The sequence below is a fragment of the Triturus cristatus genome, chromosome 6 (genome assembly GCF_964204655.1).
Source record: "Triturus cristatus chromosome 6, aTriCri1.1, whole genome shotgun sequence".
NCBI lineage: Eukaryota > Metazoa > Chordata > Amphibia > Caudata > Salamandridae > Triturus > Triturus cristatus.
In genome coordinates this window covers 1,248,763,176-1,248,779,254 of record NC_140589.1, presented here as the reverse complement: position 1 = coordinate 1,248,779,254, position 16,079 = coordinate 1,248,763,176, and the positions used below count along the sequence as shown (strand labels likewise).

The window sequence follows — 16,079 nt, the reverse complement described above, 5'->3', positions numbered from 1 at the left end:
TTTTGAAATATTTGTACAGGTAGTTTACAAACTATTTAAATGTTATGCGTTATAAAAAAAACTAACATCTTACAGCCTTTTGTTTCACAATGCTTGTCAAACAGCTGACTTGGCAAAAACCTCTAACTGTAGTAAGAGAAAGAAAAATAAACGTTATTTCCCAAGCAGCTATCAGTAAAAAACACAAACTAACATTTTACCTCTTTCCTTGAACAGACAGCATGTTTGTCAAGATAAAAACAAGATTTAAAGGCATCTTTTTTGCTCATTCACTGTCCTAATCAACAGAACAACTGTTCCTTTTCAGATTATGTTCACTTATGGACCAGTGGGTGCTAAAAACAGTTCGACCTGATCAAATCTGACTCCTCATTGAGAGTGGGCGAGTAGATTTATCGAGTCCTGCCATGATGGTGGCTAGTCTCTGATCCTGTGGCAGCGACCCTCACTTTTTACTTTCTTAAAACATTGTCAGAGGATTAGGGGTCAGCTTGGAAGCCATTAATTTTGTAAAGTTCAATTGGCACTCCATTGGGGCCACCGGCCTTGCCGGAGTGTATCTCTCGTTTTGCCCTAACTAATACTTCTTCAAAAATATCTGCATCTAGGAGATCTCGATCTGAACCTGCGAGACTCAGCATGCGGATGGCGGAGAAAAATTCTCGGGCATCTTCAGCTGTGGTGAGCACAACTGGGGAGAAGACTTGGGTGTAGTATTTGGCAAAGACATTTGCCACGCTGTCTATCCCTCACCATTGTCCCCTCCTGCGTCAGCACTTCTAACATTCAGCATCTGAACTGTTCCCTGTTATCTAACCAGGCTAGAAGCTTGCCCGTTTTGTTGCTCACTTAGCATAAGCGATGTTGAGTGGCCCTTTAAATTGCAAGTCGTGTCTATCGCCACATCCCTATATTCTTTCTGCTTTAGAGCTAGGAAATACATTGGCTTCTGTTCTCTCCACTGTGATGAGTCTCTGTTGTTGTGTCTGAATCTCTTGTTCGAGTTCCTCCAGCTTGACCCTTTTATCTTTCTTGTGCCCTTTAATAAGTAAGAGGACTTGACCTTGAATTACAGTTTTGTATGCTTCCCACAGAGTCTGAGAGAACTCCACCAAGGACGCGTTGTTGTTGAAGTAATGTTCCATTGCTTCCCTCAGGCCCCCTCTGATGTGGGGTAGTTTGAGATACTGGGGATTAATTGATGTCGCTCTTCTCCTGAGACCCTTACCCAGACCGAACAAAGCCCACGTTGGGGAGTGGTCCATTATGCCTTGCGCCAGGTTGTGGACCTCTGAGTAATGATGGATCTGTTGGATAAGTGTGAGGAGGTAATCTATATGTGAGAGGCTACTGTGTGCCCTTCAGTGGAAAGTGCATTTCTGTTCTCTGGGATTATGCGCTCACGTTATGTCTATCAGTGCAAGGGGTGTTAGGAAGTCTGAGAGTGGGGGAGCGTTGACCCTGTCGGTCTGGGAGGGCCAACGGTCTCACTCTTCACTGTGCACCAGATTCAAGTTCCCTCCTGTAAGTAAGTTTCCGTCCTGCAACTGGAGCAACCGGGCGCTCAGGTCAGGGAATGTTATGTCATGGAGACACAGCAGGACATAAACTGAGCAGAAATTAAGGGTCATCCCTTCCCAGCTCCCCGACAGGCCCACGTACTTCCCTTGAGTGCCAGGCCATACATGGTGGATAGTAAGTGGGAGTGATTTCATCCCCAGAATCCCAACCTCTCTTGAGCCTGTTGAGTATCCAGGCTGAGCCACCATTTTGTATCTCCACCGATCTAGAGCTCAGTAGTTATCGCCCATCATGTGGGTCTCCTGTAGGAGGACCACATCTGGCGTTTGATATATGGCAATATTACACCCCTATAGATATTGTCACACAGTCCATTGACATTCTAGGACAACAATTTCATGGGAGCCATGTTGTCTATTTCTCCTGCTGTTGCATTAGGGAGAAGAGCTCCCTCTGCCTATCTGTACTGTCCTTCAACCCTGGGATGTGGGCATATCAGTAGAGATGGGTGTACTTCTCAAGTTGTAGTGACAGCGCCTCCTGATAAACAAAAAATCCTTTAGCAACCAAATAAGAGTATTTTATCCCTTGTGTACCCCCTTGCTTCTATGCAACTGTAAACTGCCCACACTCCAAGATTGCAGAGTGCCTCTTGTCCAAATCAGAACTCAAACAGTAAGAACAGTGGTTTCATCAGGAACTCCCCCTCCTGCCCCCCACCCTATTCCACATGTTTTACCACAAGCCACCTGTCTTTGCATTTGTCGTCTCATACTTTGTCTGACTACCTCATTGCGGCGCATCACTTGTGGTGCTGTTTTTTCTATTCAACCTCATCCTATGCCATCAAACCAGTTACTTTGGCCCCCTGGCACGTGGCGTCCTGTGAGGCCTGTTTTTGCTTTGGTTGCTGGTCTTATTGCGCAGCTTCTGTCACTGCTTCTACGATCTGGATCAGCTTGCTCGCATTGCTGTTGGTGGAATCGATTCCTGGTTTGTGCTCTTTTTGCTGGCCTCCATCCAGTTCTATGTCTCCTTTGGAATTGCGAGGTGCCAGGTTTGACCATTTGCCACCACTCTTAACAAGAAACAGCATAGTGTATGTCAGTTCTCGCTCTCTCATTACTCTTTTCACTTCATGAGAGATACTGTGTAGCCGGTGGACTCGGAGTGTGAAATCTGGGGGAAAGGCTGATAATTGCGTTCTCATACTTGCTTGGCCGGACATGGCAAACGGACTGAAGGATTATGTTGTGATCTCTGTAGTTGAAATGTAGGCAATTGTGCAACATGGCAGTGCTCCTGGGTTGGGTGGGGGGTCCGGCACCCTGTGGTCTTGCTCGATGGAAAATAATTTAGACAATCCTTGTGGCTGGTGGGCCTTGAGTATGAGTTCCTCCAGGAAGAAGTCAACCTCTGGTCCCCCCACTCTCTCAGGGACCCCGACCATTCACATATTATTTGTCCTCGATGCCCTCAAAGTTGTGCAATTTTACCCTAAAACATCAACGGTTGTACGTAGATCATTGACCTGTTTTCTCAGGTCGTGGCCTTGAGGGCAGCAATTGAGCCTTCCGCCTTTTTTACCTTTGCACTCATGTTGCAGAGGTCCACTCTGATCAGTATGACCTCTGTGGGGACATTGTTGATTTTTGTCTCCAGGACTCCCCAGGCCCCCTGAATTGCCCCCATAATGGATTTTACCTTGACTGCCTCTCTCTATCTTGCGGAGGTTGCCCCACTGATGTCTGTACCTCATCCATTGTTGTTTTCTTGGTCGTGTCCCAGGGAAGAGCAAATTTGTTCAGCTTTGTGTGGTGCGAGGCTCGGTCACCCATGCCCAGGTCATCTCCGATGGTCACTCGCTATGCTGCCACTAGTGGGGGTTACCATGGTTGTCGCTGCCTGCCAAGAGTCCCCCACTGCGGCCTGTCAGTTTTCCTACTGTAAACTGTACAGCTGTTTCAGGTCCCCCCCCCCCCCCCCCCCCCCCCCCAAAGTCTGGTGCGGCATTCTCCTTTTACGGGGCCCAGGCTCAGCAGCCTCCCAGCAAATGGGAGCGGGATGGCCTCAATCTCTGGATCTAGGCCATTATATACTTGTCCTGCACTGCTGCCAGACTCCCCTGCAGCCAGTGTCACAGCGGCTTAGTCTTCAGGGACTTGATATATCTCAGTCTCCGCAATGCCTCCCCAGCAGATCTGCAGAGGTGATACTATATCTGGAGCGCCGCAGGTCTCGGCTGCTGGCCTCCGTTGGCAGTCAGGCAGAGCCCCCGCTTATGTGCTTGGTTTGCATTGTGGTGCTCCCAGCTCATCGTCTTCTCCCTAGGCTGAGGGGGGGATCCGGGGGCCTCTTCTCAGTCAGGGGTGGGGAACTATTTCTGACTATTGGTACCAGAGTTAAGCCACGCAGCACCACTTGCCTCTTTCCGGCCCTGTCCAAGCGCTGCAGTCATTTGGTCTCTCGGTCTGGGGCCATTGGCAGCGGCAGGTCCCCAGGTCGGTCAGATGTCCACTGTGTGCTGCACTGCTGCGCCGCGTTTTTCCTGTCCACTTAGTGTTTGGGGATGGCCACAGGATGTATTTACCCGGTCCGAGTGCCGTCCAGCCGACAAAAGGCAGTCTCCTTTTTTGTGCCTATGCCTCTCTCTCATAGCAGCTCTGCCTACCAAGGCTGCTGCACTTCGCATGGCTCGGCCCACTCCCAGTTCACCGCTGGACCCAGGAATATCAGGTCCGCAGTGGTCTCGCCTCTCTCCGCTGTAGTTGCTGGTCTGGGGGACCCCTATTATCTGAAGGTCCTCTGGAGGGCTTATCACCTCCACACCCGTCTCCACTCCTGGCGCGGCGCTGCTATGGAAGTCCGCAGCACTCCATGCAGCATTAGGCCACTCTGCACTTCTTTCCTATGCAGACCCTGCCGGAGGCTCCTCAACGGCTCCGAGGCTTCCCCTCAGGCCCCAGGGCTCAGATCTGCGCCTCTGGAGCTGCGGGGAACGGATTATATTACGGATGGTGGGGGATTAGATAGTATGTGGGTGAGAGCGACTTCAGCAAGTGGCCATCTTGTGCGGCAGTTGGCCACACCCCCCAAAAGTAGCCATTCTTGATCTTGGTTCACTGAATAATGGGTAAGTTCAAGCAACCTCAGGATACATAGAAGGGCTGTCATGGGAGATGGTCATTGGTAGTCGCAACCACTCCTTGTCCTTTTTTAAAATTCTTTTTCTACATGGAACAGATTAAGGTATTCAGAAATGTGCTTAATGGATCACACCAGAATAACAATGCCAGGGGGTTTGAACAAATTGCTGCTGTGGTGCCCATCACTCAGGTCCTGAGGCCGGAAGCAGTGAGACTATCAGCTGCTAGTCTTTGCACAGTCTGATACTCTGATCTCAGCAGTGTCGCTATTCTGAAATGAGAAATATTATCCTTTCCAAACTGCCTGTTGTGCTAAGATTGACTTATTAAATGGTTTTCCCGAAGTGTGCGGATAAATCTTTTCCAAACCATTCTTCCTGTCCTGTGGATTTCCCCAAGGGTTGTCCCTAAATCCCTCACTGTACAACCTTTACATCACTCCTCTTGCCAGATTGAATCAGTCCTTTGGTCTCCGTGTGATGTCCTATGCTGGTGACACAAAAATTATTGTTACTATTACAGATGACATCCATGCGGTGGCCCTTAACTTTAAAAACTGTTTGCGGGAATTTTGTGGCTGGATGAAGAACTGCTGCCCTAATTTAAATGCTGGCAAGAAGGAGGTCTTGCTTTCGACAGTCAGCACTCTATCTGTCAACTCACTGGTGGCCTGAGGTTCTTTGCACACCTCCACACCAGTTTGGTCAGCGAAAAATCAGATTGTAATTTTAGATAACCAGCTCACTTTTGACACTCAAGTTGCTTGCGATGTTTCAGCTTGTTTCATTACTATCCGATTCTTAAAGAAAGTCTTATATATTATTATTGCCTCAGTCAAAGCGGTATTACTTGACCTGGTGTCCTATCTGTTAGATTACTGTAATTCACTCTACCTCAATATTCATCAAATTTCTCTCTATAAAAGCTTCTGGGGCGCATAATGCAGTCAGGTGGCTGACCCTCAGTATCGCCAGATATTAGCCGATCTCTCAAGAGCTTAATAAATTGCATTGGCCTCCTGTAAGGACGAGAATTGTGTTTTAGGTCCTGTATTTGGAGCACAAGGCATTACACAACCTTGACCCTAATCTCTTTAGAGCTAAATTTCAATTGTATGTATCATGGAGGGATCTGCACTTGCCAGGAGTAAATCTGTGGTTGTGCCCAGAATTAGACTAAACTTGATGGGGTGGCAGATATTTCTCATATGGCACAGCTGAACTCTAGAGCACTCTGCCATGTCACATTACTTTGGTACAAAATCACTGTTATTCCAGGGACGCCTTAAAATTCGGCTTTCCACTCTAAGGTGCCACTCTGTTTACGCAGGTCTTTTGTTCTACTTTCCATGTTTGGACAGGGGTGTGAAATTTAATAAATATCTACTTGTCCATGGGGAAGGTTGCTCCATAAATCTATTTGTCCTCTAACAAAATCCACTTGTCCTTTTTGTGCCATGTAACGCAGCAACAAATTATGGCAGCAATCTCATTATATAAGAGCTCCAATATAACCTCTCTGATGCCAGGGTCTCGTACCAGAGTAGGGTTTGAATACTAGCAATTCCCTTATGCTGCCACATTTCCGCAGATCTACATACTGGGGCTGAAGGTAGTAGCAAGCAATATTTCCAGAGTTGGAATGCCCTTTTGAGTCTATGCAAACCTACTAAAGTGTATGTCTTAAGTGTTTTCACCGACCCTTCTCTAATCTTTTCCCATGCAGAGAAAGGTTGAAAATTTACTCCTGACAATGGCAGACTTAAAACTTCTTCCAGGGTTGGGAAAAAAGTGGTTGGAGGGAAAATTAACTTGCAAACACTTTCGCATGAGCAGATCTACAATGCATATTTGTTAATGTTAAAATGCAGTCCACAAATATTTTCTAGGAGTACTATTTCTTGGCCTACGTATGTAGGTTCTTGTAAATTCACAAAAGCCGGGTATCTGCACTTAATGCACAGACATATACAATGGGTGAAATTTTGAGACTTTAGTAATTGGGCCCCTAATTAGGTTTGGCATTGACCCAGATTTTTTGTGTTTATTAAAATTCTGTCTCTTTCTCTGTGTATCGGCCGGCTTCACTGTGAGTGACCGCATTCTGCTCTTTCCAAAGGAGCATATCTGTACGCAAAGTAGTTTTGTTCAGTGCCAGAAAATACTTTGGTAATGTGAGCTTTTTGAGACCAAAAGCAATTTTTGCTTTTGCCAATGTTTGTTATAATGGTTAGGGCTTGGCAGCTCCCACGCCAATAAAGTTTTACAAAAACCAATTCCAGACCTACTGGCTTTGCTGAGGCTTGTTTATTTTTGTTTCCCATAATCTTATTGAAACTGGTTACACTGATTTTCCTTTATGAATATTCTTGGGAAATACTAGCATAACATCAACACATTTTAGTAAATTAGCCTGCAAATAAATTGTACCTAAAAGCTTACAGTAGTTTAGTGAATTGTTTTCCCTACTTGGAATTTTTTTGTCAACATTTTATTTTGAAAGGAAAGAATCATTAATCTTGCTTTCAAGCCTCTGCAAATATTTGCATCTAATCAGAAAGCAGTCTGGGAGCATTATACAAAGCCTCATATTGCTAAACTTTGAAAACGTGTGTACACAATGTTATCCTTGAACCACTGTCAGTAGTGCAGTCCGAGGTTACAACTTTTACTTAGAGCACTCGCCCTAATAATAAAGGCTTTGCATTAATGAACCATAAATACAGGTTTGAACTGCATTAATACTTGGGCACAAACATTACCTTAACTGCAGACAATGTGATATTGTAAACTGGCAGCCAAAGGTTTTTGGGGGTTGGGCCTGCTTGTTCCAAGGACAAAATGCACATGAGAACTTGATGCCCTTGACCCCTGACAATATGTCCTAGGCGTCGGGCTATAGGAATTCCGCATACCTGTTGGGTCTTGAGTATTAAGTGCCTGTTCTTATTTGAATAAATAATGTCTATACCCATTCTCGAAGTCTACTCCAGACCCGCACCTGTCTATTAATGGCAAGTCAGTGCACTGGCAATTGTCCATGTTCTGATATTTCGTAATACCTATATATAGAGACCCAGCGGACCTGCTCCAGGGAAACCTGGTGCGTGCCATCACTGGGGTGCGAGCTCAAATGTCCTTCTGGGGCACATTACCATTTACGGTCATGGGATGAATTGCACTATTAAAGATGGTGGTACTCCTGTGCCTCTTATACCATTTCGTGAATTTACTGTCCTATCTTAAGCCGGCGCTGTTTAAAGGCCTATAACTGGACATGTGGAAATTCATTTGGAACGGGTCGCGCAGCAGAGTGACCTTGGCCAAGATGTACCCCTCGACAACTAATGGAGGGATTTTCGCTGCAGAATATGGAGCAATATTACCTAGCAGCCCAGCTCCAGTGGGTGGCATGATGGATAAGTGCACACCACCTAGGAGACTTTGCGTCTCAGACACCGGGACTCACGCATCCACAGGTGGTGGAATTATTCCACCCCAGAAGGAAAGGTAGACTGCCGGTCCAACTGTTGTTAGAGGTAGCGCACTACTGCTGCTGCCACATCCTGTGAATCACACGCTGTGTGATCCCATATGTGCCGTCCCTCCCCATAGTGGGCACGCCCAGAAGGCACCGAGCTATCGCTAGTGCAGGGCTACTGCAGTGGGAAGAGGCAGGCATCCTAACACTAGGGGACCTGTACAGTGATGGGCATCTCCTACCTTTCGAAAAATTCGGACCTACCACAAGTCCAGTTCCTGCTGCATGCATTGGTAATCCGCACATTGCAGATGGCATGGGGCAACATTGCGCTGGAGCCGGCCACACATTTAACCATACCTGCACAAATTAGGGACAGGCCGCCACCTCGTCAAATGGTTTGCGGAGTCATTTTAGGGTAAACACAGCACTGCAACTGAGTTCCCTACGGGCTCATTGGGTTGCGTACCTTCAGCGTCCCAGCACTGAACGTGAATGGGTAGCCATCCTTAAATGCCCCACTCGTGTCCCCCGTAACGTAGGATTCCGGCTCATCCAGTATTACATAGCGCACAATGCCTACCTGAGACCAGCCAAAATAAATGAATATTTAAATCGCGCCGACATCAGCTGCCCAAGTTGCGGAGAAGTGGGATGCGACCTGCTTCATATACTTTGGTCCTGCTCGACCATACAATCATACTGGGGAGTGGTTACCACGACCTTAGCACAGTGCACAGAGCGCGCACTAAATTGGTCATGGGAGGTATGCATACTGGAGTTATACCAGAGGTCCTACAAATATAAGTAACATCCCGGTACAAAGATCCAGGGCTCATAGTGGCCAAACCTCTGATCACGTGATGCTGGAAATCTCCTGAGCCTCCTGTAGAGAGGGCCTGGTTCCAGTGGCAGCTCTTCTGGGTGCAGGCGGAGAGTATAGCGCTGCGTCGAGAGGATGCAATAGGAATTCGTAAACAGCCACTTGCGGCGAACTGGACTCGATCCTGACAGATTTATGCACAATCTGGCAGAACCAGGCAGAGACACTAAACAACATACCTGGGTGAGGCACGGACCACACTCTGGCAGGTCAACTGGAGCACAAGGGTCAAGCCAGATCAGTCATGGCGCGCTCAGCAACACACAGAGGGCGACGAGTGTAATGTTCCTTACTGACACTTACCGAAGCCAACCAACACAGCAAGCACTAATTGTGGAATAGGAGCCTAGAGGGTGGCATACCATTTGGTCAACATGCAACTAAGTGCTGCGTGTAAGCAAACCGATACGTCTCATGGAAGGGTGATAAATGATGTATGATGTCTGCATTTTTTAGAGCAGGAGTCAACGTGTTATTTCCCTTGTTATATCAATGTTATGTTGCAAATTGCCTTTTCATATATTCACTAGGTCAACGTAGCCATTCTAGCAATGTTGAGTAAGATTCTGATGCCTTAATTTGAGACATGCTGCTTTGCAAACCTGCTCAAATAAACTTATTGAATCAAAACGATATTGTGATACAAATGTGTGACCTGATGTGAATTGCAATTCTGAAAATCAATAAACAAATTTAAACCAAAAAAACAAAAAATTAAGTGCCTGTTCTTTCCATTATTGAAGCATGCATTGCTGCTGCCCACGTGGTACCTTCTCTGTGTGTCTTATTGAAGTTTAAGAAAATATCATTGGCCCAGTGCCAAAACTATTGGTTTGTTTTTGTCTCTGTGAGATTCAAAGACTAAGTTTACACTCAGTTGGGTGAATAACTGAATGTGTAAGCTTCAAAGAAAGTTTGTATTATCTAGCAAGTGGGGGAGATGTCGAACTAGTAGAATATTCTTTGGCTTGCCATTCTGATGTCTCTTGGAACTCTGTTCCATTGGATATTAAGTTTGAAGCATTATTTGATGGTCACTTGCTCTTGTGGTATGTTCTTCAAAAAATGTACCTTCACAACTCCCCCAAGCGTCTGAAGATGACACCTTTCTTTAACAACGTGCTCATATTAGTTATTTGTTGAATTACGATATATTTTGTGTACTGATAATTGTGAGATCTTTATTTAAATTTGCAAAGTACTTTCCCATTGTGCATGTTGGGGGAGAGAAACAATGGATCATTTCCCATTAGGGCTAAGCTGAGAATGAGTTGAGAGGTCCTAGTGAGAACTTAATTCATCTTAGACTGAAATTTGGCGAGTGGCCATTTTGGCTTTTAAACTGTTTCTCGTGTACATCATTACATAACTATTTATTTCACTATCTATAGGTTTTCAGAGAACAAGGATTCAACAGAGAGTCAAGTGAAGGGGAAGGTGAAGAAGATGAGGGTGAAGCTGATGAACCCACTGATGGGGCAAATCAAAATCAGAGGTACAGTGGAAAGGCTAAAAGAGATGCACAAATCCTTGTAAGACTGGGAGTAGGGCAAATGGGAGGTTGGGCCGGATAAAATATAAACAAACACACACACAAAAGATACTACTGACCAGTCTATATAGAACAACATTTCTAAAAGAATTATTTGAGACCGGTACAGTTGCGCTGTACATTCCAAATAGATTCTGCTAAGTAAAACCATGCATTATAAACATTATATCGACCTATGCTTCAAAGAGCAAGGCAAGCAATATTTGGTTAAAAAAGAGTATAATACGTTTTTAAAGTACTTTGAAATGAATGCATTATTTGGCATCATTGGTTAAAAAATAGGCCATGGTGAACAATTGCGATGGTCGGCCGCCACAGGCAATAGATGTAAAAAACAGTTGTGGGTGAAACGTATGGTGTGATTTAGGCTTTGGCAAATGGTACACAGTCTGTCAGAGTGTCTCAGGGCATTACCTCTGCTACCCAGACCGATTACTGTCCGCCAGATTTAGAGATTACCTCTGTTCCAGTGGTCAGCTTTGTACCTTGAAGGGAACCGCCTTGGAAAGAACTGCCATCACAGTGGTTCTTTTTAAGGTACAAAAAGTTTGGAGGATGACTGCTGATAGTTTTGATGGTTGTTCACCAAACTTTTTAACTTTTTTGGTTTTTCAGAAACAAACTTCCAAAGTATGAGTTTGTTTCTGAAAAACGGAAAACAAATGACTCCCACACCTTAGGAGTTTCCTCCCATGACACGGAGGTATGTATTAGTGTTTTTTTCTCTCTCCCTCATCACCAGTTTTTACTTGGCCCTGTTTGACAGAAAAAAAGGTAATTACACCATCCTTCCCAAATATGGCGGGCAGTGTAATGCCAGACGGCGGTTTATCATTAATCGTATTGAAAATGCAAGCAATTCCCCGAAAACACTGTTTGGCATAGTACGGGACTTTGTTTCCCCTAAAGTCTGCAGACAGATGCCATTGGAATCGCAGGAGTTGTGTAATTCTTTGGCAACCTATTTTCGTGAGAAAATATTAAACATTTACGCAAATTTCCCTTCACTTACCACCCTTGAATTGGCATCTTTGTTCAAACTTGAGGAGCAGAATAAGATAGTAGCTAGCTCCCTAAATAGTTTTGAACAAGCTACAATGGAGGAGGTCACAAAAGGCCTTGTTGGGGCTAAATCCGGGTCACCATTAGATATTTATGCAAGATTTAAAAGTAGGGTTGGTCGTAATTTGCGGAATTCTGTGTTGTGTAATTACACAGAATTTACTGGAGAATACATGGTGTTAAGACAGATCTGTCGTGTCATGTGTGGCACGTCCGAAAAATAACGCCGGTGATGCTTTTACTGCTCGAAAGCATTGCAAATGGCACGTCCCGGTGCACAAGCACGCGGCCATTTTGTTTACTTCAGCCTGCTCCTGCCTAGCCATCTCATTGTGTTTCGTGCTCCCTACGTCCCACGAAACCCAATCCACTCCATTCTGCTCCACTCATTACCTTTTTCAAACTATATTTTCACTTTATTAGATTCCTTCTCGTCCTTGTTTATTTCATATTTTTGTCCATGGTCTTGTCTATTTTTACAACTTTTTTTTAACTACTTTTTTGTACCAATTGCACCCAACCGAGTTATGGCAGAGGTAGGCAGCACCACTGCGGTGTCCTGCACTCCCTGTGAATGACAGTGGCACTAGGCGGTAAAGACCTGCTACGTTTGTTTGAGGCAGAGGTTGCCGCTAATTGTTTAAGTGCAAAACCACCCCACCTTCTGCTAGCAGCAGGAGAGAAGCCTAGGAAGGGCTACAGCGTGGTGGAGCGATGATTTCAGTATGGAAGAATGCTGCCCCCATGCGCTGCCACACCAGAGGCTCTCACACTCAGGAGCAAGAGACGCAGTACTAGGCCGACATTATTCGTTTTAATACTTTGTGTATTACTTTTCAAGCAGCATTGCTTCATCTGTAACATTAGGTGATGTGTATTCCACACACACATATATCTATATACACATATTATATAGAGAGAGATGGATATAAATATTTTATACATTATTATCTACTTGCGGTCGCCAGTAGATAGTTATAGTTAGGACCTATTTTCCATAGGAAATCCGAAACATTCTATTGGGAATATCTTTGGCGCCGATTGACAAAACTTCGAAAAAATTTGCAAACTTTTGGCCAGCTCCGCTCCGCTCCTACCCTGAAAGTTCCGCGGTGATTCGTCAAGCGGGGGCCGAGAAAAAAGGGGGGTCCCAAAACGCGTTTTCCCCATGCAATTTCCCATAGGATCTGTTGTCGCAGCTACAGCCCGAACCGCTGAATGGAATGACACCAAATTTGGCAAAGAGGTAGTCCTCAGTTCGGACTCGTGCCTTTTGCATATATGGTGTGAATCTGTTCAGTAGTTCCTGAGAAAATGAGGATAAAAATGTTAGTGATATCTATGGCCGCGGAGGATCCGCGGACCATACCCGCACCGTAAACGCACCTTCCCCGAACCGAGCGCGCACCCTCCCGATCGCGCGCTGAATGCTAATTGGCTGTCGAGTGTCTCTCTACTTTCGAAACCAGGAACTGTTGGCGGCCATTTTCTGCCTCGGTAGAAGCGAGGCTGATTAAGTAAGGGGAATAAGTGTGTAAAACATATAAAGGGGGCAGAGTGGAAATACTCTGACCCTCTAGAGGTGCTTAGGGGGTCCCCCTTATTTTAAAACTGGCAAAATGTGCGCACGGTGCGCGCATCCTATTGCGTTGGATGCTCGGATCCTCTTGCGGTAGGTTCGCGGATCTAAGGGAAAAAAAGTGAAATTGTTGGGAGATAAAGATTAAGCTTAAGTGTTTTGTTCTTGAGTGGCTCTAAAAAGAGCCGTTGTGTTCATTGAGAGTTTTTGGTACTTATAGAGTTTAAAGTTGTTGAGGAAGACTCTGTTTCCTTCATCAGTAAAGTGTACTCCATCTCTCCTATACATCTCTTGCATATGAAAGCGCAGATTGTTATTGTAAATGGACCCCTTTCTGTAGTCTCGGAGAAAAGCAGAAACAAATTTATTCACATGTTTCCTAGCTTTCTCAATCTGTGGACAAAAATGATCGGACCAGTTCCATTTCTGCCTTTGGCATATGTTAGAGCACACAAAGGCAGTTTTAGGGAAAAGTGAAATCAGTTGTGCAAAGGTGTCCTTCATAAGCATTTCCAGACCTACCCCAGTCAAAGTGCCTAGGTCATTGCCACCACAGTGCACTATTATGAGGTCAGGGTGTTGGATTTGCATGAAGGATTTCACCAATGGCATCAATTGGTGCCACTTTAACCCTCTCTGTCCAATCCATTTAATGTCTACATTTGGCAAACCTAGGTCTTTGTGAATGCCATTGTTTTCTACATACCTTTGTCTCCAGGAAATGTAGCTGTGTCCCACAATCCACACTGTAAGCATCTTGTAAGGAGGTCTGGATGCACTCAGATGGTCTCTCAAAATGAAATGGCAGTTTGGAAATTAAGATGTTTCTAAAATGGTGGCTAAGATGCAATTTTGAAAAAAGACAAGAAATCATTGGTTGTTTGACAACCTTCTACACTGAAAGGTAGGGTGCATATTTCTGTTTTTAAACGCATGATTCTTATTGGTTAACAAAAACCGATTGTAAGGAACATTATATATGATAAGCTGATATGTTGAGAAGTCAAGCACACTTGCTGTTTTGATTAGCAACATTGTGTGCTCAACTTGTGACCTGTGTGCTCAGTACAGTGTTCCATGACCTGTTTCTATGGTAACGGGCAGAAGGCAGATTGGGGGAAGGGTTGAAGTTTGTCATTTGGAAAGGGTTGAAATGTTTAACCAATAGAAATTTGTGTTTGCTTTTGAATTTATGTGGGAAGGAATGTGATTTGTTGTTTACATGTATATGTGTGGAAAATGAGAGGGAAACTTTGCCATTCTTTGGTTCTGCTGACAGGTGCACAGTGCAGAGATTCTGTATAAGAAAATCTGGTGTGTGTGACTGATATACTTCTTAATCTACAAAACAACTTGAAAGGTGAGTTATTTAATTGTGAGAGGATGTATGTAGACTATTTTTATTTTAATCAGACTAATGTATTTCTTCTGCTAAAGTGTTGGGAGATCTTTTTTTTCTCTACAATGTTATTGACAGTGTGTGTGCATGTAGAAACCATTTTGTGATAAGGATTTGTTTTTGTCTTGTGTTTGTAGACAGATAACTATGCAGTTTTTATATTTTGGTAGAATTAGAAACCAGTCATTGTTTATGAATTTGTGAAATGAGTTATGTTTCTGCAGTAAAATGTAGTACTCCTTGTAGATGAAGAAATGTGTTTTGGTATAGTGCAAGGGATAGTGTTGTTTGTCTAGAATCACACTGTGAGTCTGTGTGCATTTGGGAACCACTGTGAGAGAAGCATTTGGTAACATCGTGTATTTGCTGACAGATAATTCTTTTAAAACCTGTCAGGTTGTCAAGTTTTAGTAGCATTAGAAGCCAGTCTTTGCTTATGCGTTGATTAAATGAGTCAGGCATTGACACTAAAGTGCACTTTTGAAATATGCACATTGTGTGCAGTTCTCTTACCACTTCCAGTGTAGTGAATGAGTTTTGGTAAACTCCTAGGGATAATGGTGCTTGTCTAGAATCACAATGTGAGTCTGTGTACATTTGGGAACCACTGTGAGAGAAGCGTTCGGTAACATCGTGTATTTGCTGACAGATAACTGTTTTAAAACATGTCATGTTCTCAAGTTTTAGTAGCATTAGAAGCCAGTCTTTGCTTGTACGTTGATTAAATGAGTCAGGCATTGACACTAAAGTGCAGTCGTTAAATATGTAGATTGTGTGCAGTTCCCTTATCTCTTCCACTGTAGTGAATGAGTTTTGGTAAACTCTTAGGGATAGTGGTGCTTGTCTAGAATCACACTGTGAGTCTGTGTACATTTGGGAACCACTGTGAGAGAAGCGTTTGGTAACATCGTGTATTTGCTGACAGATAACTGTTTTAAAACATGTCATGTTCTCAAGTTTTAGTAGCATTAGAAGACAGTTATGGGTTATGCTTCCATTAAATGAGTTAGGTATTGACAGTAAAGTGTAGTCGTGAAATATGTAGATTGTGTGCAGTTCCCTTACCACTTCCAGTGTAGTGAATGAGTTTTGGTAAACTCCTAGGGATAATGGTGCTTGTCTAGAATCACACTGTGAGTCTGTGTACATTTGGGAACCACTGTGAGAGAAGCGTTCGGTAACATCGTGTATTTGTTGACAGATAACTGTTTTAAAACATGTCATGTTCTCAAGTTTTAGTAGCATTAGAAGCTAGTCTTTGCTTATGCATTGATAAAATGAGTCAGGGTTTGACACTAAGGTGCTGTACCATGTACTATTCTGTTCACTGTGGCAGAACTGAAAATGTAAAAGTTTTACCTAAGCACTGTCCTAGAAGTAGTCTGATTATTTAGTCAGTTTCTAAGTACCAAATAGATTGCTTCAAATGTCTATGCAGTATGCATGTAGTGTTCTAA

The 16,079-nt window shown here is 44.2% G+C and overlaps 1 protein-coding gene across 2 annotated transcripts in view; it reads left to right on the top strand.

The window, feature by feature from the left end:
* Nucleotides 1-16,079, top strand: part of NPHP1 (nephrocystin 1) — a 708,547-nt gene that overhangs the window by 238,107 nt on the left and 454,361 nt on the right. For both annotated transcript variants that reach the window (XM_085612188.1, XM_085612187.1), the window contains exon 7: nucleotides 10,422-10,525. In XM_085612188.1, the coding sequence (XP_085468314.1) occupies nucleotides 10,422-10,525 (104 nt within the window). The remainder of the gene's footprint in view (nucleotides 1-10,421; nucleotides 10,526-16,079) is intronic.